Below are 18,069 nucleotides of genomic sequence, written 5' to 3'. Positions count from 1 at the left end.
AAAATTTTGTCCCAGTTGAGGACAAAAGCATCCTAAAAGTTTTTTTCTAGGCTACCCTGCACCCATTGACTTAGAGTTGAGGGTTTGGGGCACCAATTAAGTAAACGTATTAAATATTTAATTTTAATACCCCACTGAAAACCTATGCCCCACAGGCTGAACTCATCCATCCATAGCTCTGTTTTGAAAACTAATCTCCACCTGAAAGTCAGTGCAATCAGAAATATCTCCTTTTAGAAACTACACTATAGAATTCAAGTCATTTTTGTTGACCTCACTAGTTTAATCCCCCACTCTTTTCTTATTTACTCAGTAGCCCTTAGCAAGCTCCGACGATCTGTAGCTGAGAACCACGGGGCTAGACCGAACATCAACTCAGGTAAACCAAACTGCGTTCTGTCCTGTTCTGCAAGCATCACTGAAACACAAATATCAGCGGTACAGTTTCCCAAGAGATTTTCCCAAAAACATATCTTGGTAGTCTATTCCTCTTCCTCCATTTTGGAGAAAGCACTTGCCCTTAACACCTCCATGCAGTTCACAAGAATCAACGTTCCAGTTAGCTCTCGCCAATGTTTTGTTACTGGGTTTTTCATTTTATCCAAGGCTGATTGCAGGTCTTGTAAGACATCCCTGTAACTGTCTCCATAGTGGGCACCCCACGTGTAGAGAAAGTCATATGCAGGTTTCCACATCATCTGCAAATAAAGGAGGGGGGGAAAGAAAAAAAGTTTAGTTGCAGAAATTGAATTATTGAGCAAAAAATCTGAATTTTTCCAACAGTAGAAAAGTCTTGGGGGGGGGGGGGGGGGGGGTTGTTTGATCCCTAGCCACACTGAAGTGAGGTATCATAAAAGGCATATTGATATAAAAACTGCAGTAACATTATGTTCTTAAGTTCTCTCAAATTCTTAGAGGGGTAAGTAATGGAAAGATAAATTCTTCATTCAGATGATTATCACCAAGTCGAACTACATCCCTGTCTGAAAGTATAATTCAAAGAACAGGGGTGGAAGGAAAACACTTTCCCCGTTGGCCATTTTTACAATGCATACACCCAACAGCAGTTTCCCTATTTGGAGTTTGACTGCACTTTTGATGGTTAATTCCTCCCTTTGTCTCATTAATCAACATCCCACTGTCCCCCTCCTTAGCCTGCAACTTTTTAACATGTTTCTTATCTTTAAAAAATGTCTTCTGGTGACAGCAAAAAGATGACAATCTACCTGTAAAATCTCTCTTTAAAAAAAAGAAAAGAAAAAGTCCCTAACACTTCAAAAGCAGGAGAGTCAAAAGTTTTTGTAGTTAATGTTTTAAAATCAGGACATGCAATTTAAAAAGTCTCCTGCAAGAAACAAAGAAAATGAAAAGACAGGTTAGCACTGCTCCTTATTTCAAACTACAGTATGTTTATTTTATGTCAAACAAATATGGAGCAGATCCTTAGCAGGTGTAATTTGTCATTGATCTAGTGACATTAATTAAGCTATGACAGCATGATTCAGATACCAAGCTGGACTTTCAAAGTGCTGATGTCCAGAGTAAGTTTGCTCAATTTACAAACAAAAAGACTGTTTTCCCAGATGCTGCTTTCCCAAATTTAACTTGGATTATCCACTTTCTAGTTTCCTGCTCCTCTTTGGCACTAAAGGTTTTGCAAACAGCAACTGAGTTAGGAATTGCAGGGATGATACTCAAAGAAACCCACCACTTTCCTAAAAGGTTCTGGTATTTGCTCTTCTAACAGAAACACACTTATGCATAGTAATAAAAGCATATGGACTGATGTGTGCACATTTTTATATACATACACAGAAGTGATCAGAAAATCCAGATTTTTTTAACATCTTTTTCTCTTTTCATGGTTCTGAAGGATAATTCAGGAGGAAATTAGTTATTTCCTCAATGTAATCCTATTCATTTACAAATAATACACAACGTAAAGCTCTACTTCCTTGATTTAAACTTTATTTACATGATCCCTTGAGGAACTGAGTAGCAGGAGAATTTCTTTGCTCGTAGTTCTGAGCTTTTCTCCACATTTGGCCTAAGAACTCTCGACTTACCCCAAGATTGATTCTGTCATAATTTCTGTAAAGATCTCCCTCAACTTCTGCTGCCTTTCTCCCCCATCCGCAAATGGAAAAACCCATCAAACCCATAACCCCAGTAGCATGTCTCACGGTCTGATTAGTCTGGCTTCTGCCTTCAGTTTAAGACATAAAAAAGTGCCTATGTTTTCAGTGAAGTTTCTCATTTTAGGTCTACAGAACGGGAGGGTATCGTTATTTACCCAAAATGAATGGTGTCTACTTCTCGCTTTAAGCAAGTCTATCTTAAATCATAACCATCAGGTTACACAAGGAGGAAAGAAAAGTAGTTTGGGGGTAGGTGGGAAGAAGAGTGATGAATTCTTTCCTTTAATTAGACAGGTTATGTTGAAAAAGAAGTTTTTAATGAAAATACTAGATATTACAACATATTTTAATGAACTAAAGCAGCTCACCACTATTGTATTTATGCTGAGGCCAGAAGGTGTCTGTATTCCTATTTTTAGCTTGATAACCAAAGTAGCCAAAAAGAGAAGCTGAGATTCCTGATACTCTGCTGCTAGCTGTGCCTTTTCTTTGTCTCATGCTTCCCTTCCTTATATTCCTGTTAGACCAGGGTATTTGAAGAATTGGGGTACAGCCTTCTGTCTTCACTAGAATGTGAAGAGACAGCGAGTATGGAAAGATACTGTGCTTTGACTTGTGCTGAAGGTCAGTGTGACACTGCAATCAGAGAATTGCCTAAAATATGCCTAAAATACAAACCCTGCTTTCCTCTACTCTGTCGCAATTGTTTTTTTGCATTGGACAAAATAAATAAAAAAAGGGGGGGGTGGTGTCAGGGGAGGATCAAAAGCTTTATAAACTGATCAGCAATGATGCATGATTAACTCATCAATAATCTATACCCTCACCACATTGAGCTAACATTGCAAACCAGGCTTCCTTCAGGACCAGGCAGGTCCTTCTCCACATCCCCATACTCTAATGCAATGGGTGAACTGAATTACATTTGACATTCCTGAATTCTATCAAAGCAGATTTTCAGGCAAAAATACTAAATCACTACAGCATGCTGGGCCAGTCTCATCTCAGCAGCATACATGAGATTTCCCTCTGCTCCCACTGCTTCTGCTGAGTAGGTAATAATGATACCTGCATCATCTGTAAAGTGATTTGGAATTTACTGATGAAAAGCACTTCAAAAAAATCTAGGCACCAATTGTACGTACCTCAAGTTGCCTCTGTGATCATCTGGGAGAAGATTTCTCCCACTAAGAAAAATATTAAGTTTAAAAGTAGAAGCATTTTTCACCCAATCAATGCTCTTGGTGGTAGAGCAGTCCTTAATGGGTAATGAATTGGTTAATGTTTTCAGATAATCCTCAATAATTAGTCAAAACCTATTACTCCCCGTCTTTGTTTGGCTTCCTATTTTCACACCAACAACTACTATCAATGAGAAAGCTTTTCCATTTGAAAACTTCAGGCTAGGGTAAGATGGTTTTAATCAGGGTTCTGTTATGCCTGCTACGTAAATGTGAGGATCAGCAATCATTCTGAAATTAGTCAGACTAATGCTAACCTTGTAACAACACTGGGGGCATCTCCACACAGGTATGAATTTACACTGTGTTAGCTACATTCGTTTTGCATACGTACACAACATACATACAGAAAACTTTATAAACAGAGTATTGCTTTCTCTGTTTAAAGGTTCAAATTCACCAGAGCACTGAAAAATTCAGAGGTCAGAAGAAAACACTTAAATTCAGTAGAAAGTACTGAGGTTAGATTCACAGGACAGTGAGGAGGCTGTGTTCACACAAGATGCCAGTGCTAGAAAACCGATGTACTTTGAACTCATGTGTGTGGACAAGCACTGGTACAAAGCTCACAGGAAACAAGTAAATTTCTCATAGGCCCATCCAAAGTCTTGAGAAATTACATAAAAATAAAGCAAAATTCTGATCTTTGATCGCTTGTTGAATGTTCTCTTAAAAGATAGAACTTACTCTATTATTGGCGCTTTTTTTTTTTATGATGCATTTGACTGTACTGTCTTCTGGCAGCAGACATTGTCACTGAAAGGCAGAGAATCTTGTGGGTGGTTTATCATAAAAAGGATGTAAAAAAACTCTTGAAATTAAAAGAATATGGTGTATGAGGCAGAATATGGGCTTCATGGAAATAGGCACCATTTAAACCAAAGTAAATATATGTCTTATATATATATATAAATAAATAGGTATGGTGCTGGAAAAAAAGTTTTAAGATTGTTTTACTTCTGCTGTCTGTTAGCAAAGGAGAAAACATTTCCAGATACCACGGAGACCAGTAGAGTTGCGCGTTGTTCAGGTCTATCATTCCTTTTGTAGAAAGCTGGGGTTTTGTCACACAAACACAGAAAGCTTAGTAAGTAAAACAAAGTCTAGGAACTTAGATAAGGCACTGCATTAAAAAAAAAATAAATAAAAAAAGGAAAATATGATGGAAATGACAAACATTCACATTCTGTTTGATTTTGGTATTTTAGAATAAGCTAGTGCAAAAAGAGCCAATAATAGGGTGATTTTTTTCACCAAAAGAAAGCAGCAGACTAGGGATAGGTAGAGCTGAGAGTTTTATGAGAAAAAACAATAAAGGATGAAGGTGCGTCCAGACACAAGTAACATACCCAGAACAACAACAACGACAAAATTTACATGAAATAGCTCAAATAGGAACGCAGGATCAGAGGAGGTGGCAGTGTTTACAAACAGCAACGATAGAGATAATTTTGCAGAAAAGTGCAGAATTGTGTGGAATTTTGGTCAAATGTTGATTGAGGAGGGAGGGAGGAGCATTCAAAGGGACTAAGAGATGGTGGTTCACGATTAGAGCAGAAATCTCTTGATAGCTATCAGGAATGGGAAGAATCAGCTACAGGGAAAGAAAAATGGAAGAAAAGTTATCTTGAGTAGTTGTGAACCTGTGAATGGGAAATAATGATTCATTTGGTACTGAGAGGTGAGAGGGAAGGAATTCAGGCTGGGTCATGTGCATTACCTACAATAATCAGGGGATGATGGTACAGGCAGAAGGAGAGTCAAGGCGCTTATGGCAGAAAGGTCAGCTTGAGCATCATTCAGCAACAGTTACAAAAGAGGATGTTCAAGGTAAAACCCAGTCTGGGACCTAGAAGTTATTGGCACATAACTCTGTGGGAAACAGTGGCTCTACTGCATGCTTCAATGTTGGAGTAGAGAAATGCAGGAAGCAATTTGGCCGCCAGGGCAAAGGTGTGCCAGGAGCACAGGCTGGCCCTCAGCTCAGAGGTGCAGACGAGGGCCCACCCTAAGTCTTGTGACATTGCACGGATGCCATGGGTACCTCTGAGCACCTCAAATGGCACTAGAGATATAATTAGGCAGCTAAATTGCTTCTTATATGTGTACACAGTAAAATACACCGGAGAGGACAACTTGACTTTTATTTAGAACTCATACTTCTGTATAAGCAGAGTGCTTTACAAAGGAGGATAAATAACATGACCTACCTGAAAAACTATGAAATTAAAACATGGATTTGACATGTTCATATAGTAGGGAGTAAGTGGAATCGGTGTCAGAGCTTCCAAACTCGTCATGCTACTTAACCTAAATGGCGACAAATATTATACAGGCACAGAAGAGAAAAGTGTCAATAGTGGAGGTAAGCTTCCTTTCAGTGGAAAAAGCAAAAACTGTGCTAAGGGTGATTTGAAGTGGCTCTTGCAAGACTGAATAGTCCTCCAGAAGGAAACAGGAGACCTGGTCACCCGGGATATGGGGAAGGCTGAGGTACTCAACAACTTTTTTGCCTCGGTCTTCACCAGCAAGGAATCTAACCACACTACCCAGGTTGCAGAAGTCAAAAGCAGGGACTGTAAGAATGAAGAACTGCCCACTGTAGGTGAAGATCAAGTACAAGACCATCTAAGGAACGTGAAGGTGCACAAGTCCATGGGACCTGATGAAATCCATCCGCAAGTCCTGAGGGAACTGGCAGATGAAGTTGTCAATCCACTTTCTACCATATATGAGAAGCCATGGCAGTCTGGTGAAGTTCCCACTGACTGGAAAAGGGGAAATTTGACCCCTATTTGCAAAAAGAGAAAAAAGGAAGACCCAAGGAACTACAGGCTGGTCAGTCTCACCTCTGTGCCCAGCAAGATCATGGAGCAGATCCTCCTGGAAAATCAGCTAAGACACATGGAAAATAAGGAGGTGATCAGTTACAGCCAACATGGCTCTACCAAGGGCAATTCACGCCTGAGAAATTTGGTGGTCTTCTATGACGGGGTTACAGCATTGGTGGATAAGGGGAGAGCAACTGACATCATCTACCTGGACTTATGCAGTGAGATCCTGGTCTCTAAATTGGAGAGACATGGATTTGATGGATGGAGCACTCGGTGGATAAGGAACTGGCTGGACAGTCGTACTCAAACAGTTGCAGTCAATGCTTTGATGTCCAAGTGGAAACCAGTGATGAGTGGCATTCCTCAGGGGTCAGTACTGAGACCAGTGCTGTTTAACATCTTTGCCAACAACATGGACAACAGGATTGAGTGCACTCTCGGCAAGTTTGCCAATGACACCAAGCCATGTGGCACAGTGGACATGCTGGACAGAAGGGATGCTGTCCAGAGGGACCTGGACGGGCTTGAGAAGTGGGCCTGTGCAAACCTCATGAAGTTCAACAAGACCAAGTGCAAGGTCCTACACCTGGGTCATGGCAATCCTAAGCACAAATACAGGCTTGCCAATGACACCAAGCCATGTGGCACAGTGGACATGCTGGACAGAAGGGATGCTGTCCAGAGGGACCTGGACGGGCTTGAGAAGTGGGCCTGTGCAAACCTCATGAAGTTCAACAAGACCAAGTGCAAGGTCCTACACCTGGGTCATGGCAATCCTAAGCACAAATACAGGCTGTGTGGAGAATGGATTGAGAGCAGCCTGAAGGGAAGGACTTGGGAGTATTGTTTGTGAGAAGCTCAACATGAGCTGGCAATGCATGCTTGCAGCCCAGAAGGCCAACCATATCCTGGGCTGCATCAAAAGAAGCATGGCCAGGAGGTTGAGGCAGGTGATTCTTCCCCTCTAGTCTGTTCTCATGAGACCCCACCTGGAGTACTGCATGCAGTTCTGGAGCCCTCAGCACAAGAAGGACATGGATCTGTTGGAGCGGGTCCAGAGGAAGGCCACAAAGATGATCAGAGAGCTGGAGCAACTCTCCTATGAGGACAGGCTGAGATAGTTGGGCTTCTTCAGTCTGGAGAAGAGAAGACTCCGGGGGGACCTTATAGCAGCTTTCCAGTGTCTGAAGAGGTCCTACAAGAAAGCTGGGGAGGGACTTTTTACCAGGGCATGTAGTGATAGGATGAGGGGAAATGGCTTCAAACTGGAAGAGGGGAGATTTAGACTAGATATTAGGGGGAAAAAAAAAAAAATATCTTTCCTGTGAGGCTGGTGAGACGCTAAAACAGGTTGCCCAGGGAAGTTGTGGAGGCCCCATCCCTGGAAGTGTTCAAGACCAGACTGGATGGGGCTTCAAGCAACCCTGGTCCAGAGGAAAGTGTCCCTGCCTGTGTCAGGGGGGTTGGAACTAGGTGATCTTTAGGGTTTCTTCCAAACTAAACCATTCTATGATTCCTCGCTGTGTCTGAAATGACATCAGAGGAGCGAGCAAGATTAACAAGTTGACAGAACAATAAGAAGGGACTGAAAGCGGCCCTTGGGGTGGGAGTAAAGAGCTGAAGCTCAAGACAGAGACCAGGACCTGCACAGCAAATTAATTTGGCACAGTAACACCGAACAACCGTCCTCAAAGGAATATCTAGATAATTGCAAACGAAAGTTGGTAAGAATTCCTCACTTTGAAGGGCTTACAAATTGAATAAAGAGGCCAGATGCCAGACTGCAAAAGGCAAGAAGCACACAAAGCAAAGAAGGTGGCCCCTGGCTGTGTTTTTGCAAAGGAGCAAGTGTGCACACACTGTTACACCAGAGCCTTACCTCCAGAGCTACCGCGCCATTTTTCCCTTGGTGGGGTACTTCATAAGCCTCGATTTGCTGCTTTGTGAGTCGGGCTAGCTTCTCCGCAAGTTCCCGCCAGTATTTGCCAAGCTTGACAGCTGAAGTCAAAATGATGGTGTCCTGGGTAAGACGTGCCACTAATCCCTGGCAATCTATTTTCAAAAGCGCCTGCAACAATCATTTTCATTAGTGTTCCTTCACCAGTAATTACAAACAGAACATAATAATTTGTTTTTATAGCACTATTCTGCATTTCTAAGCAGACGGGAAAGTTTTTTGTGTATTTTGTGTTCTTACAAATATGTAACTTTTCCTACAAAAGGTGTTGCCAACAGTTTCACAGGAAACCTGCCCACAAGCTTAAGAAAAAAGTAAGCTGGCATTCAGCTGCTTCAGCATTCCAGTGTCACATGGATCCTGCCAAGCTTACAGATCCTAAAGGAAAAATATACTTCTCCAACAAAAATATTTGGGACATCAAATTTAACTTCTTAAAAATATGACATGAAACTTAAAAATTAAGTTAGAGCACTATTATACTAAGGTGTGGTCCTTCGTCTACTGCCTTTCCGGAAAATCATTGATTACGTTGGCCAGCATCTTTTGATTTACTCCTCCCACAGAACTGATAATTTGCTGAGCATTAAGCAGAAATGCATGCATAAAACACTTCCCTCCCCCATGCCAAATAAGCTTTTAACAAGAAACAAATTAAAATGGTTCCAGGAGTGAAACCCTGAAATGCAGACGTTGCAGTCTCCTTTCTTCATTTGTTTGGATAAGAGCTAATGAGAAAAATAGGTGTTGTTTTTTCTTCTCAAATTAACAGCAAAATGTTCCACTGAAAATGTTGACTTTTTCAGTGAAAGATCAAGAACAAAATCCAGAAGTTTTCCTCGGTTTTTAGATACTGATTTTTCATAAAATATCAAGCATTTCTGCAGAAATTAGACATTTGTGTGATTTAATTGTAAAATATTTTTCCATAAAAATCCTTATTGCAAACTAGAACTTTTGGTAGGCACAGTACTGAGAAGACGACTATGGTGTATAGTACCAAATCCCTCTGTATGTTGGCAAAGTGGAGATAGAGTTGTTCAGTTTACCTTTGCTATGATAATCAAGAACCTTATTAAACATAAAAATCGGAGATTAATTAGAAGAAATAACCAGTAAATGCTACCCAAAAGTGGCATGGGTGATATCCAGCTTTAAGTCTAGCTTTACAAAGACAAGGACCTGCATTGGCATTTCATAGCTCAAAATCATATACATGTCAATAAAATGGAACATCTTGTTCATCTAATTACGCCCCACCTTTTGCCTGTTCTGTAACGAACTCTGTTTCACTGTATTCAATTAAAAGCTTGGATCATTTTCAGCTTTAACTCACCTGTCCCCTTTTCGTACAGACATAGCAGCCTAAATTCATACTTGCTCAGTTTTATTCCACACAGTTTAATGCAGTCTTAAGAGTTGTAAGTGGCCCCTACTACCAAAATTTTCAGAATCCTCCTGAAATTGCTGTCAGCACTTCAAAGGGCATATGTTCTAGTTATGAGAAGTAAACCCTGTTAAGGTTTGCAATTCAGGATAATCAAAAGGCTTTAGATGAAAGGCTACAATGTGAATTTTTAAACACCCATTTTTATAATACTTTATTTTTATATGAGAAATTTAATTCTTTTCTGTCCCTAAATAGGTTGGTAGACTTTTCAGCCAGAGCCAAGAACGATATTGAGTAATCATTAACTCCAAATTAATTTGCGCACAAATTTGTAAGTAAATGAAGGTAGTTAACAACGCAACCTATTACCTGGAAGCATTTAGACTAAAGCCACTTTTGATTCACCTGTAACAGCATTGAATCACATAGAAGTTGTCCAGTGGCTACAAATGAGGTCCATGAAAACATGTACTGAAATACTTGCAATATTGTCCTTAAGTCGCTACAGCACTGACTATGAAGTGGTCATGTGCGTATAGAAAATATTGTCTTCAACATGTGGGTCAGGATTTTCTTGCTTCAAAATATGAAGCGAACTTAGACATGCCCGTTAGGGTACATAAGATATATAAATAATGGAGTTTCCACACAATAAGGTTACTAAATACTTCACAATGGGAACGGGGATTGCTCAGGGAAGCAATTTACCATGATGACTTCCATGACAAAAGACAAAGCTATTTCAATCATGGCCGTTTAAAAACAAAGTCAACTCAGTCAACCTACTAAATAAGCAAGGCACCTGGAACATTTACAGAACACTGTTCAGAATTAATTCATCAAAGTATTATTCTTCATGAGAGTCTGGATGTATTTTCCATCTACGGGTGTCTACAACTTTTAGTAACACGCTCAGGTTTGTAGAGATTCCCACATGGATGCAGGACCATTTTTTCTTTTTCACACATTACTATTGAGTAGTTTCTTGGCAATGCATTCCCAATAACCAAAGTTTTTTTGTTCAATACTTACAACAATGAGCTCATAAAGAAATAGTCTCTTTTTTTTGTTAGCATGGCAATCTTCCTTCATCCTCTTCACAACATGTGCTACTCTCTCCGATTCTTTATCAGCATGTGCCTCGTTGAAATCATCCAAAGACATGAGTGAATATCCTAGTACCTCCGCCAAAGCTCTCCAGTCATAAATACTCTCCGATACTGTAGACAGAACTACTGAGTAGATGTAAGTCAGTTTTTTGAATGGCAATGCAATTTGTTCAACAAGATTCCTGGTTGTTAACTCACTATCAGCAGTGTCCATAGCTTGTTCTTTGGAAATCACTTTAATGTTTTTGCAATGTACAAGACCAATCTTTTTTCTGAGAACTCCTACGTACCACTCTTTTATTTTAGTTTGTCCAATGGCTTTTACTTTATCTTCACCAAGAAGTGCTATTGTGTCCCCTTTAAAATATTCTAGCAAATAGTCAATCTTATTTTGACGTAACACAGTTTTCAAAGCCACTCCGTAAGTATTAATGCTCAAAGTTTTATCTTGAAACTTTGGATATTTAACTGTTGGTATTAAAAGCAAAGGTGCAGACTTGATTTCTTTGCGCTTTTGTAAGCGCCTTGGCCGATTGATAATTCCACTTAATTTTGGAGCTGGATCAGGAGTCGTAACATGGAACTGCATTACTTGGCTACTTTTTAAGACTTTAATCTGAACAAGGAAGACAAAGAAATGCATCTCCCTACATCCAAGCATGGAAAACAGGAATTGTTGGCGGACCATTTCACCAGTTTTCAGCTCCTCCTCTTTAATATTTTTGCTTTGGTCTTCTGTCTTCACTTCAAAATCTGGATCGCAGGATACCAAAGAAATGTTTAGATCTTGTGGCTTTTCAAGCAGAAATGTATGTTTTCCCCACAGCTGAAACACAACGGGAGGCATACTTTTTCCCGCCTTTTTTATATCACAAATTGTGAGTTTTCCTGGAATGTAGTTATGACCAAAGACTGTAAAAACTGCCGTAAAAGATGGATGAATATATTTGGGACCATAAATTCCAACTGAGACCGTTCTATGGACATAGTCCCAGACATTAGTTGCTGGAGGCTGGATTTTGTTTGCTTGTACAGCAATCACTGCATACATCACGTGACTTAGGTCCGTTAGCTTCACTTGTATGGTATCTTGGTAAGTGTAGCAATTCTCTAGCTTCTTAAAAGGCCCTTCTTTACTGAGACTAAAAAAACACACAATGTCACTCATAACTTGGCTGAGTGGATCATTCTTTACTTTAGCTGCGACTTTCACCTCTAGGAAAATGGCTTCCCTCGTGTTGAGGTTGCTCAGCGTAAGTTCTATCAGCGGACTTACTGTGCTAGACAGCTCATTGTTAAACGATGATGGAGGGTTAAGGATAGCCTTTAAACCAACTTCTTGGAATTCCCCAGGTAATACATGACCCACAGGGACATGAACGTTGATATCAGAGTCAGGTAGCTGTACTGAACCTCCTTCATGATTCAGTTTACAAACCACATGAATGTCTGTAGCTTGAGTTTGTGCCCATCCAGGACTATGGCTCATGGCTTCTAAATCTAGGCAAGACCGTGTGAGTTGTCGGTGACTCAACCAAGCTATCTTGTAGGCTTCACGGTCATTTTGAAGCCATGTCATGTCTGAAGCTATAGTTTTTTGAGGTGGGGTCTTGCGAGGATTAAATTTTCGGTTATCAACAATATCCAGGAAGTCAGAGACACTCTTGGATCGTCCAGATCGTCTTGATGAAGTCTTTCTTAGAAGACAATCAATATCTAGCTCATCACCTGAGGAAGCCAAAGAATCCCTGTTGCTACAAACTTTAGAGAACAAATAGGGGTTTTCTTTTAAGATCGAGAGGTATTTATTATTTTCATTTCTATTTGAAGCAGCTATGTCATGTACAAAAGGATTGGAGGCTGACAGTTCATTCCAGAAAGGATTAGTCTTGGAAACAGCGTGGGCATGTTTGAATACATCAGACCAGTCAATATCCAAATCCAATTTACTTTCATTGACATCTGTTTAAAAGAAAAACACAGAAGCATTTGCTAAAGACTTGAGACATTCCATTCATTTCCAACTGACAGTCTGCTAAACTAATGGATGACTAAATTTATCCTCCTAAAATACATATAGATCATTGATATATTTCTCCTTCAACTTTTTAAAGAGTATCAATATTGATTTCTACATAGCATTAAGAATCTTTGTTAATAGAAAGAGTGCTAACAAATCAGTACTGAAGGATGTAAAGTATTTTCTGTGAGGTGTTGATTGTTATCAACTCCTACAACTATTAATTGGCATCAAGTATGCTAAGGTCCCAAAAGGTTTAAACCCTTACATTTCAGTAATCTTTCACCGCTTACAAAATGCAATTGATTCCTTTCTGGTTAACTCTCTGCAAAGATTAAACAACTACTGTTTCATTTGTCAAGCACTGCAGAGAGTACAGATAAATACATTATTCAGGATTCCTTTTTATGCTAGTGCACAGGCATTTAATTGATAATAGCACCCTTACAATTTATCTCAGTGTGTGTGGAATTTGTTATACTAGCTTTCCTTTAAAAAATTCATTGGTATAATTTATGAGGTCTTTTACAATTTGAAATTTGGAGAGCAATGGTTTTGTGGCTGCTAGTTTTTTCTGAGATTGCACTTAAACAGACAAATAGGGGTGTAAAATTGATATTTAAATGTGCTTCCTAGTAAAAATACTCATTATTGACAGTAATGTGTATTTGTTCTAGAGACAAAACATCCTTATATTTAATATTAATAAATGTTCACAGAAGCTGATTTATAAGTTGATTAAGGCTCACACCTCCTCCAATGAGTAGACTAACCGCAACTTTTTCACAGAATCACGGGATAGTAGGGTTTGGAAGGCACCTTTGGAGATCATCTAGTCCAACCCCCCTGCCAAAGCAGGTTCACCTAGAGCAGGTTGGACAGTTTCAAATCCAGGTGGGTTTTTAATATCTCTGGAGAAGGAGACACCACAACCTCTCTGGGCAGCCTGTTCCAGTGCTCTGCCACCCTCAAAGTAAAGTTTTTCCTCATGTTGAGATGGAACTTCCTGTGTTCCACTTTGTGCCTGTTGCCAGGCACCTGAAAATAGTCTGGCACCATCTTCTTGACACCCACCCTTTAGATATTTGTAAGCATTGATGAGATCCCCCCTCAGTCTTCTCTTCTCCAGGCTAAACAGACTCAAATCTCTCAGCCTTTCCTCGTAAGAGAGGTGTTCCAGTCCCCAGATCATCTTCGTAGCCCTCCACTGGACCCTCTCCAGTAATTCCTGGTCTTTTTTGAACTGGGGAGCCCAGAATTGGACACAGTACTCCAGATGTGGCCTCACCAGGGCAGAGTAGAGGGGAAGGATGACCTCCCTCGACCTGCTGGCCACACTTTTCTTGATGCAACCCAGGATGCCATTTGCCTTCTTGGCCGCCAGGGCATATTGTGGGCTCATTTTTGTGCTAAGGGTTTCTATTACTTCAGTTTGCTGTTATTTTTCTATATGCAGAGGTTATACCATCCCTTCTCTGTACATCCTTGTAAAGAATTCTAATTTTAGAGGGGAAATTCAGCATTTCTATTCTTTCAGCATATCTATATCCTTCATTATTATAATTCCATAGTACCTTCCATCTCCAAGGTTACTAATTGTTGCAAGAATAACAGTGCATTCAGCCACAAAAAGAAAAGAAAAAAAAACCCACGAAATTTTAGTACTTTTCCTTTTGTTTCCTTTGTCATGAATTGTGACAAAACGCCAAAACCATGAAGATTTTCCACAGTTCCAGAGAAGTCCCAATTTCAAAGAACCAAAGTGGAATTTACCTGCTTCCCGGGTGCCCATCTGGAAGGCTCTAACGCTGTCTTGACAAGAGCCTTCCAGGTGAGCTGCCAGGAGGGTTGACCCCAGGGGCAGCCTCCTGCCCCTCTGGCACTCAGTCTTGGCCAGGGCCACCAGGTGGGGCTGGGCTGCTCAAGCACCAACTGAAAAGTCCTTTTGTTTCTGCCCACTGGCCAAAAGCTTTCCTTGCACTGTGATGCTATTACAGTCAGATCATGATTATCTATTAAAAAATATATAAGAATTAATCCCAAAATAAACATTAGGGTTTGTTTCCCCATCCTAAAGGGCATGTTTCTACATGAAAAGTCTGAGCAGAAAACTCTGGCAGAAATGGAGTCGTTAGGTTGGATACTTTCTCATGCCAAGGTAACAGACCACATTACTGGGGTGCAGTAGGTTAGCAAGGAAATAATTCCTGCTCCCCAACTCACAGAGCAAGTGCCAGGCCCACCATTGCTCACATCTGCTACTGGACAAAAAGTTAAGACAGTGCCTATCTTGTAGAGGGGAATGTTTTCTTAGCTTTTGGATTAAAATAGCAATTATGTTAAATTAATTTTGCTAAGAGTCCAGTTTTTAAACTGGGCTAACTCCAAACTTACCTTGCCTTCCCAGTTCTTAAAACGCTAAATTAATGTAGTTTGGCTAAGAACTCCCTCTTCTCTTCCCCATCTTAACCCTACAATGAACATAACCTAAATAGCATTTATTTATGTTAGGTTAATGATTCCAGCTCTTCCTCTCAACCTGCCTGACCCACGTTTGCTATGGCAGGGGACAGAGCCATTCTCTTACACGCCAGCAAATTTCTCCTAGGGGACCTTGTGACAACCCCTTGTGTTCTGACTCCAAGGACATCTATGATGGCCTGAGTAGTGCAAACCACATGCAATAAAAAAAGAAACAAACCAAACAAAAACAATCACCAAGTAAAAAACTGGTGTACAGAGTAGCTATAGCTCTTGACACTATTGAGAGTTTTGCAGAAATACAGACTTTAGGCAGAGAGCCTTCGTATAGAAAATAGCAGAGAGACATACTGTAGCTGGCTGAAGGTGCTCGGTCATCCACATCAATCAAAGTCCCCTCTGACCTGCTCCGTGGAATCTCTCCACTGGTTAGGGAAGCTGTTCCACTACTGGAAGTGTTTTCCTCCTAGGAAACAGTTAAAGATGTAAAACGTCATAAATATACAATTCGGAAAACTGGAAACTGTTGAAGAATAATTAAGCTTTGCTCCTGTGACGTGACACAAACAAAAAAAAAAGTGAAGTTATGGTTTATGAGTAAATTTATGGAGTCTGTCCAAGACCATCACAATCCTGAATAAGTCTTACTATCTTAAGTGCAGCAAAACCACCATATGCTATAGCTGCAGTACAATACAGTACCCCAGTCCATAGTGCAGTCCAGTAACTCACATAATTAAGGGTCTTGCAGTTGAAACTGAGCCAATTGTCTGATAATTCTGTTCAGAAGGTCTTGAATATTTTCTTTTTTTAAAGAAATGTACTAATTCCTGTTTTCAGATAAGTTTGACTAGTAACATTAAAGGGGAAGAGCTAGATTTCTTCCTTCCTTCACCAATTAATATAAATATTTCCACCCTTTCTGCTTTGTAATTCTTCCTATGCTCCTCCCTGAGAAAACACCAGGTCAGGTCTTCCTTTTATTCTGCACAAAAATGACTTAAAGTACCCTTCTGCAGGGCCCATGCCAGTACAGCAACAGCCCAAAAGAGGACATTTAGGTCTCTCCTCTTCCTTGTTCTGGCTACAAGAAGTTCTGTTTGGTTTTGATGGAGTTTGCACGTGGACTGGGCCACAGGAGAGCTGTAAACCAGATGCTGTGGTTGAAAGAGAGAGGGTCAAGAGCAAACTTATCGCAAGGGCAGGGCAGGAGGGGCATCCCTCTGGAGTGGGCAACAGGAGAATGAACCTCTCAAGGTACCACTGCCAATGCTGTTTCCAGCTGCGCAGAAAGAGGACTTGCAGGTCTTCAAAGGAATGTTGGGTATCCTACATGCTGAAGTTACTGAGTCCCAGAAACAGAAGCTGGAGGAAATAAAATATTCTAGACCTTTTTGTGCAGGAAAGCTCATTAAATCAGTGCTATAAACCAAGCGATCACTTAGTGACTTTCCCAGAATCCTCTCCTTGATCCTATACATGGTGGGGTATAAATGCTTATGGGCAATAGAGACATTAAGACATATGGTTAAAAAGAGAAGAAAAAACAAGATTGACAATAAAAACAAGTGGTGGGGGGAGGAGGGAGATAAAAGTTAAGAAGCCCATAGGTTTTTTGGGTCCATCCACAGGATACAATAGTCAGCTTTGTTCAAGAGTCTGAAGACATTGCAGCCTGCTGCTTCTGCAGCGACAGCTGTAGCCTAAGCAGATCTCATTTTATCATCTCAAGAATGGAAAAAAGAGATGCATTGGGCCTGGTTTTACTGTGGCTATAAATAAAAAAGGAATTTTTCAGTTACAATTCTAGTAGGTGAGTTATGGGAAAAAGGAAGCATACCTTATATCAAAGTGTAACTGAATAGAAACTGGATGTCGGCTCTCTGTTTCCATTGCACAATGCAATGGCTTAAGACATCTTTTTTTTCCCCACTACAAATGTAAATCGGTACTGTCACAGGACTCTATGGACTTTCAGGTTCCTCTATTACCAGAAGTCTCAGGTGTTGGCCTTAGAAGTCCTGATTTCAGATGGAAGTGAAAGCTAGCCTCCAAGACCAAAACTTTGTGGCTTCTGCTATTAATGCCCCACCAGAATCAAACTGAAAACTAAAATACGTCTTTACTCCTGTGACTGTAGTTCCAAGATCTGACAACCCACACCCATACAAAAAATATCACCATTCCTCCAGATCTAATAAGAGATAGTATCTTTTATAATGTGTACCAATTCCTTCAAAGCAAAGAAGTTTGGCTTTCCTGCTGCATATCAAAATGTTAAAAAACTGAACACGCTGTAGGAACATGCACAATTTTTATCTCAGGCTTCTACTTCAGGGACTGGGGAGGTTTAATTACCAGTGTAAGGTATCCATAGTCTAAAATTCCAACAAGTGTACAAATAGAAAGTCTACTTCTTACAATACCAGTGTATTTGCTGCCAGTACTAACCTATGATGACTTATTAATCAATTGACATATTAATCTAAGAACAGTTCTTTAAAAAAAAAAAACCAATTATTTTGGCAGCTGTATGAAGTGGGATGCAGTAAGGATGAGGAAAGAGCAGAAGAGTGCAAATAGATACACAGGGGCTAAAATAGGAAACCCTGGGGGACGGGGGAGGGAGATAGAAAGAGAAAGAATAACAATCTCTTTACACAGTGGGAATATATTGACAGAGACATGACAACAAGATTGCATACAGAGGTTTTATAAACACTAAGAATTTCTGCAAATAGAAAAAGCCATTTCCTAAAGGTTCCCTCTGGGAACTTCTTAAAACCTTCACCTCTAGCCTGGCACAAAGACAGAAAAGGCGGATACTGCAAGGGAAAACCACTTTCAAAAATAAGTCATGCGCTCTCTTCCCCCCCCCCCCCCCCAGGCACCCCCACAC

General features: G+C 40.4%; 1 protein-coding gene across 1 annotated transcript in view; it reads right to left on the bottom strand.

Moving 5' to 3' along the window:
* Positions 1–482: 482 nt before the first annotated feature.
* Positions 483–18,069, bottom strand: part of MACC1 (metastasis associated in colon cancer 1) — an 18,062-nt gene continuing 475 nt past the window's right edge. The window contains exons 2-5 of the mRNA XM_009879581.1: positions 15,522–15,636; positions 10,593–12,631; positions 8,093–8,281; positions 483–698 (exon numbers count right to left, since the gene is read on the bottom strand). Coding sequence (XP_009877883.1) covers positions 483–698; positions 8,093–8,281; positions 10,593–12,631; positions 15,522–15,636 — 2,559 coding nt within the window. The remainder of the gene's footprint in view (positions 699–8,092; positions 8,282–10,592; positions 12,632–15,521; positions 15,637–18,069) is intronic.

Source organism: Charadrius vociferus, unplaced genomic scaffold (genome assembly GCF_000708025.1).
Source record: "Charadrius vociferus isolate BGI_N301 unplaced genomic scaffold, ASM70802v2 scaffold262, whole genome shotgun sequence".
In the NCBI taxonomy this organism is placed as follows: Eukaryota; Metazoa; Chordata; class Aves; order Charadriiformes; family Charadriidae; genus Charadrius; species Charadrius vociferus.
Note: the sequence above shows the minus strand (reverse complement) of the source record. Positions and strands in the feature narration are given on the sequence as shown.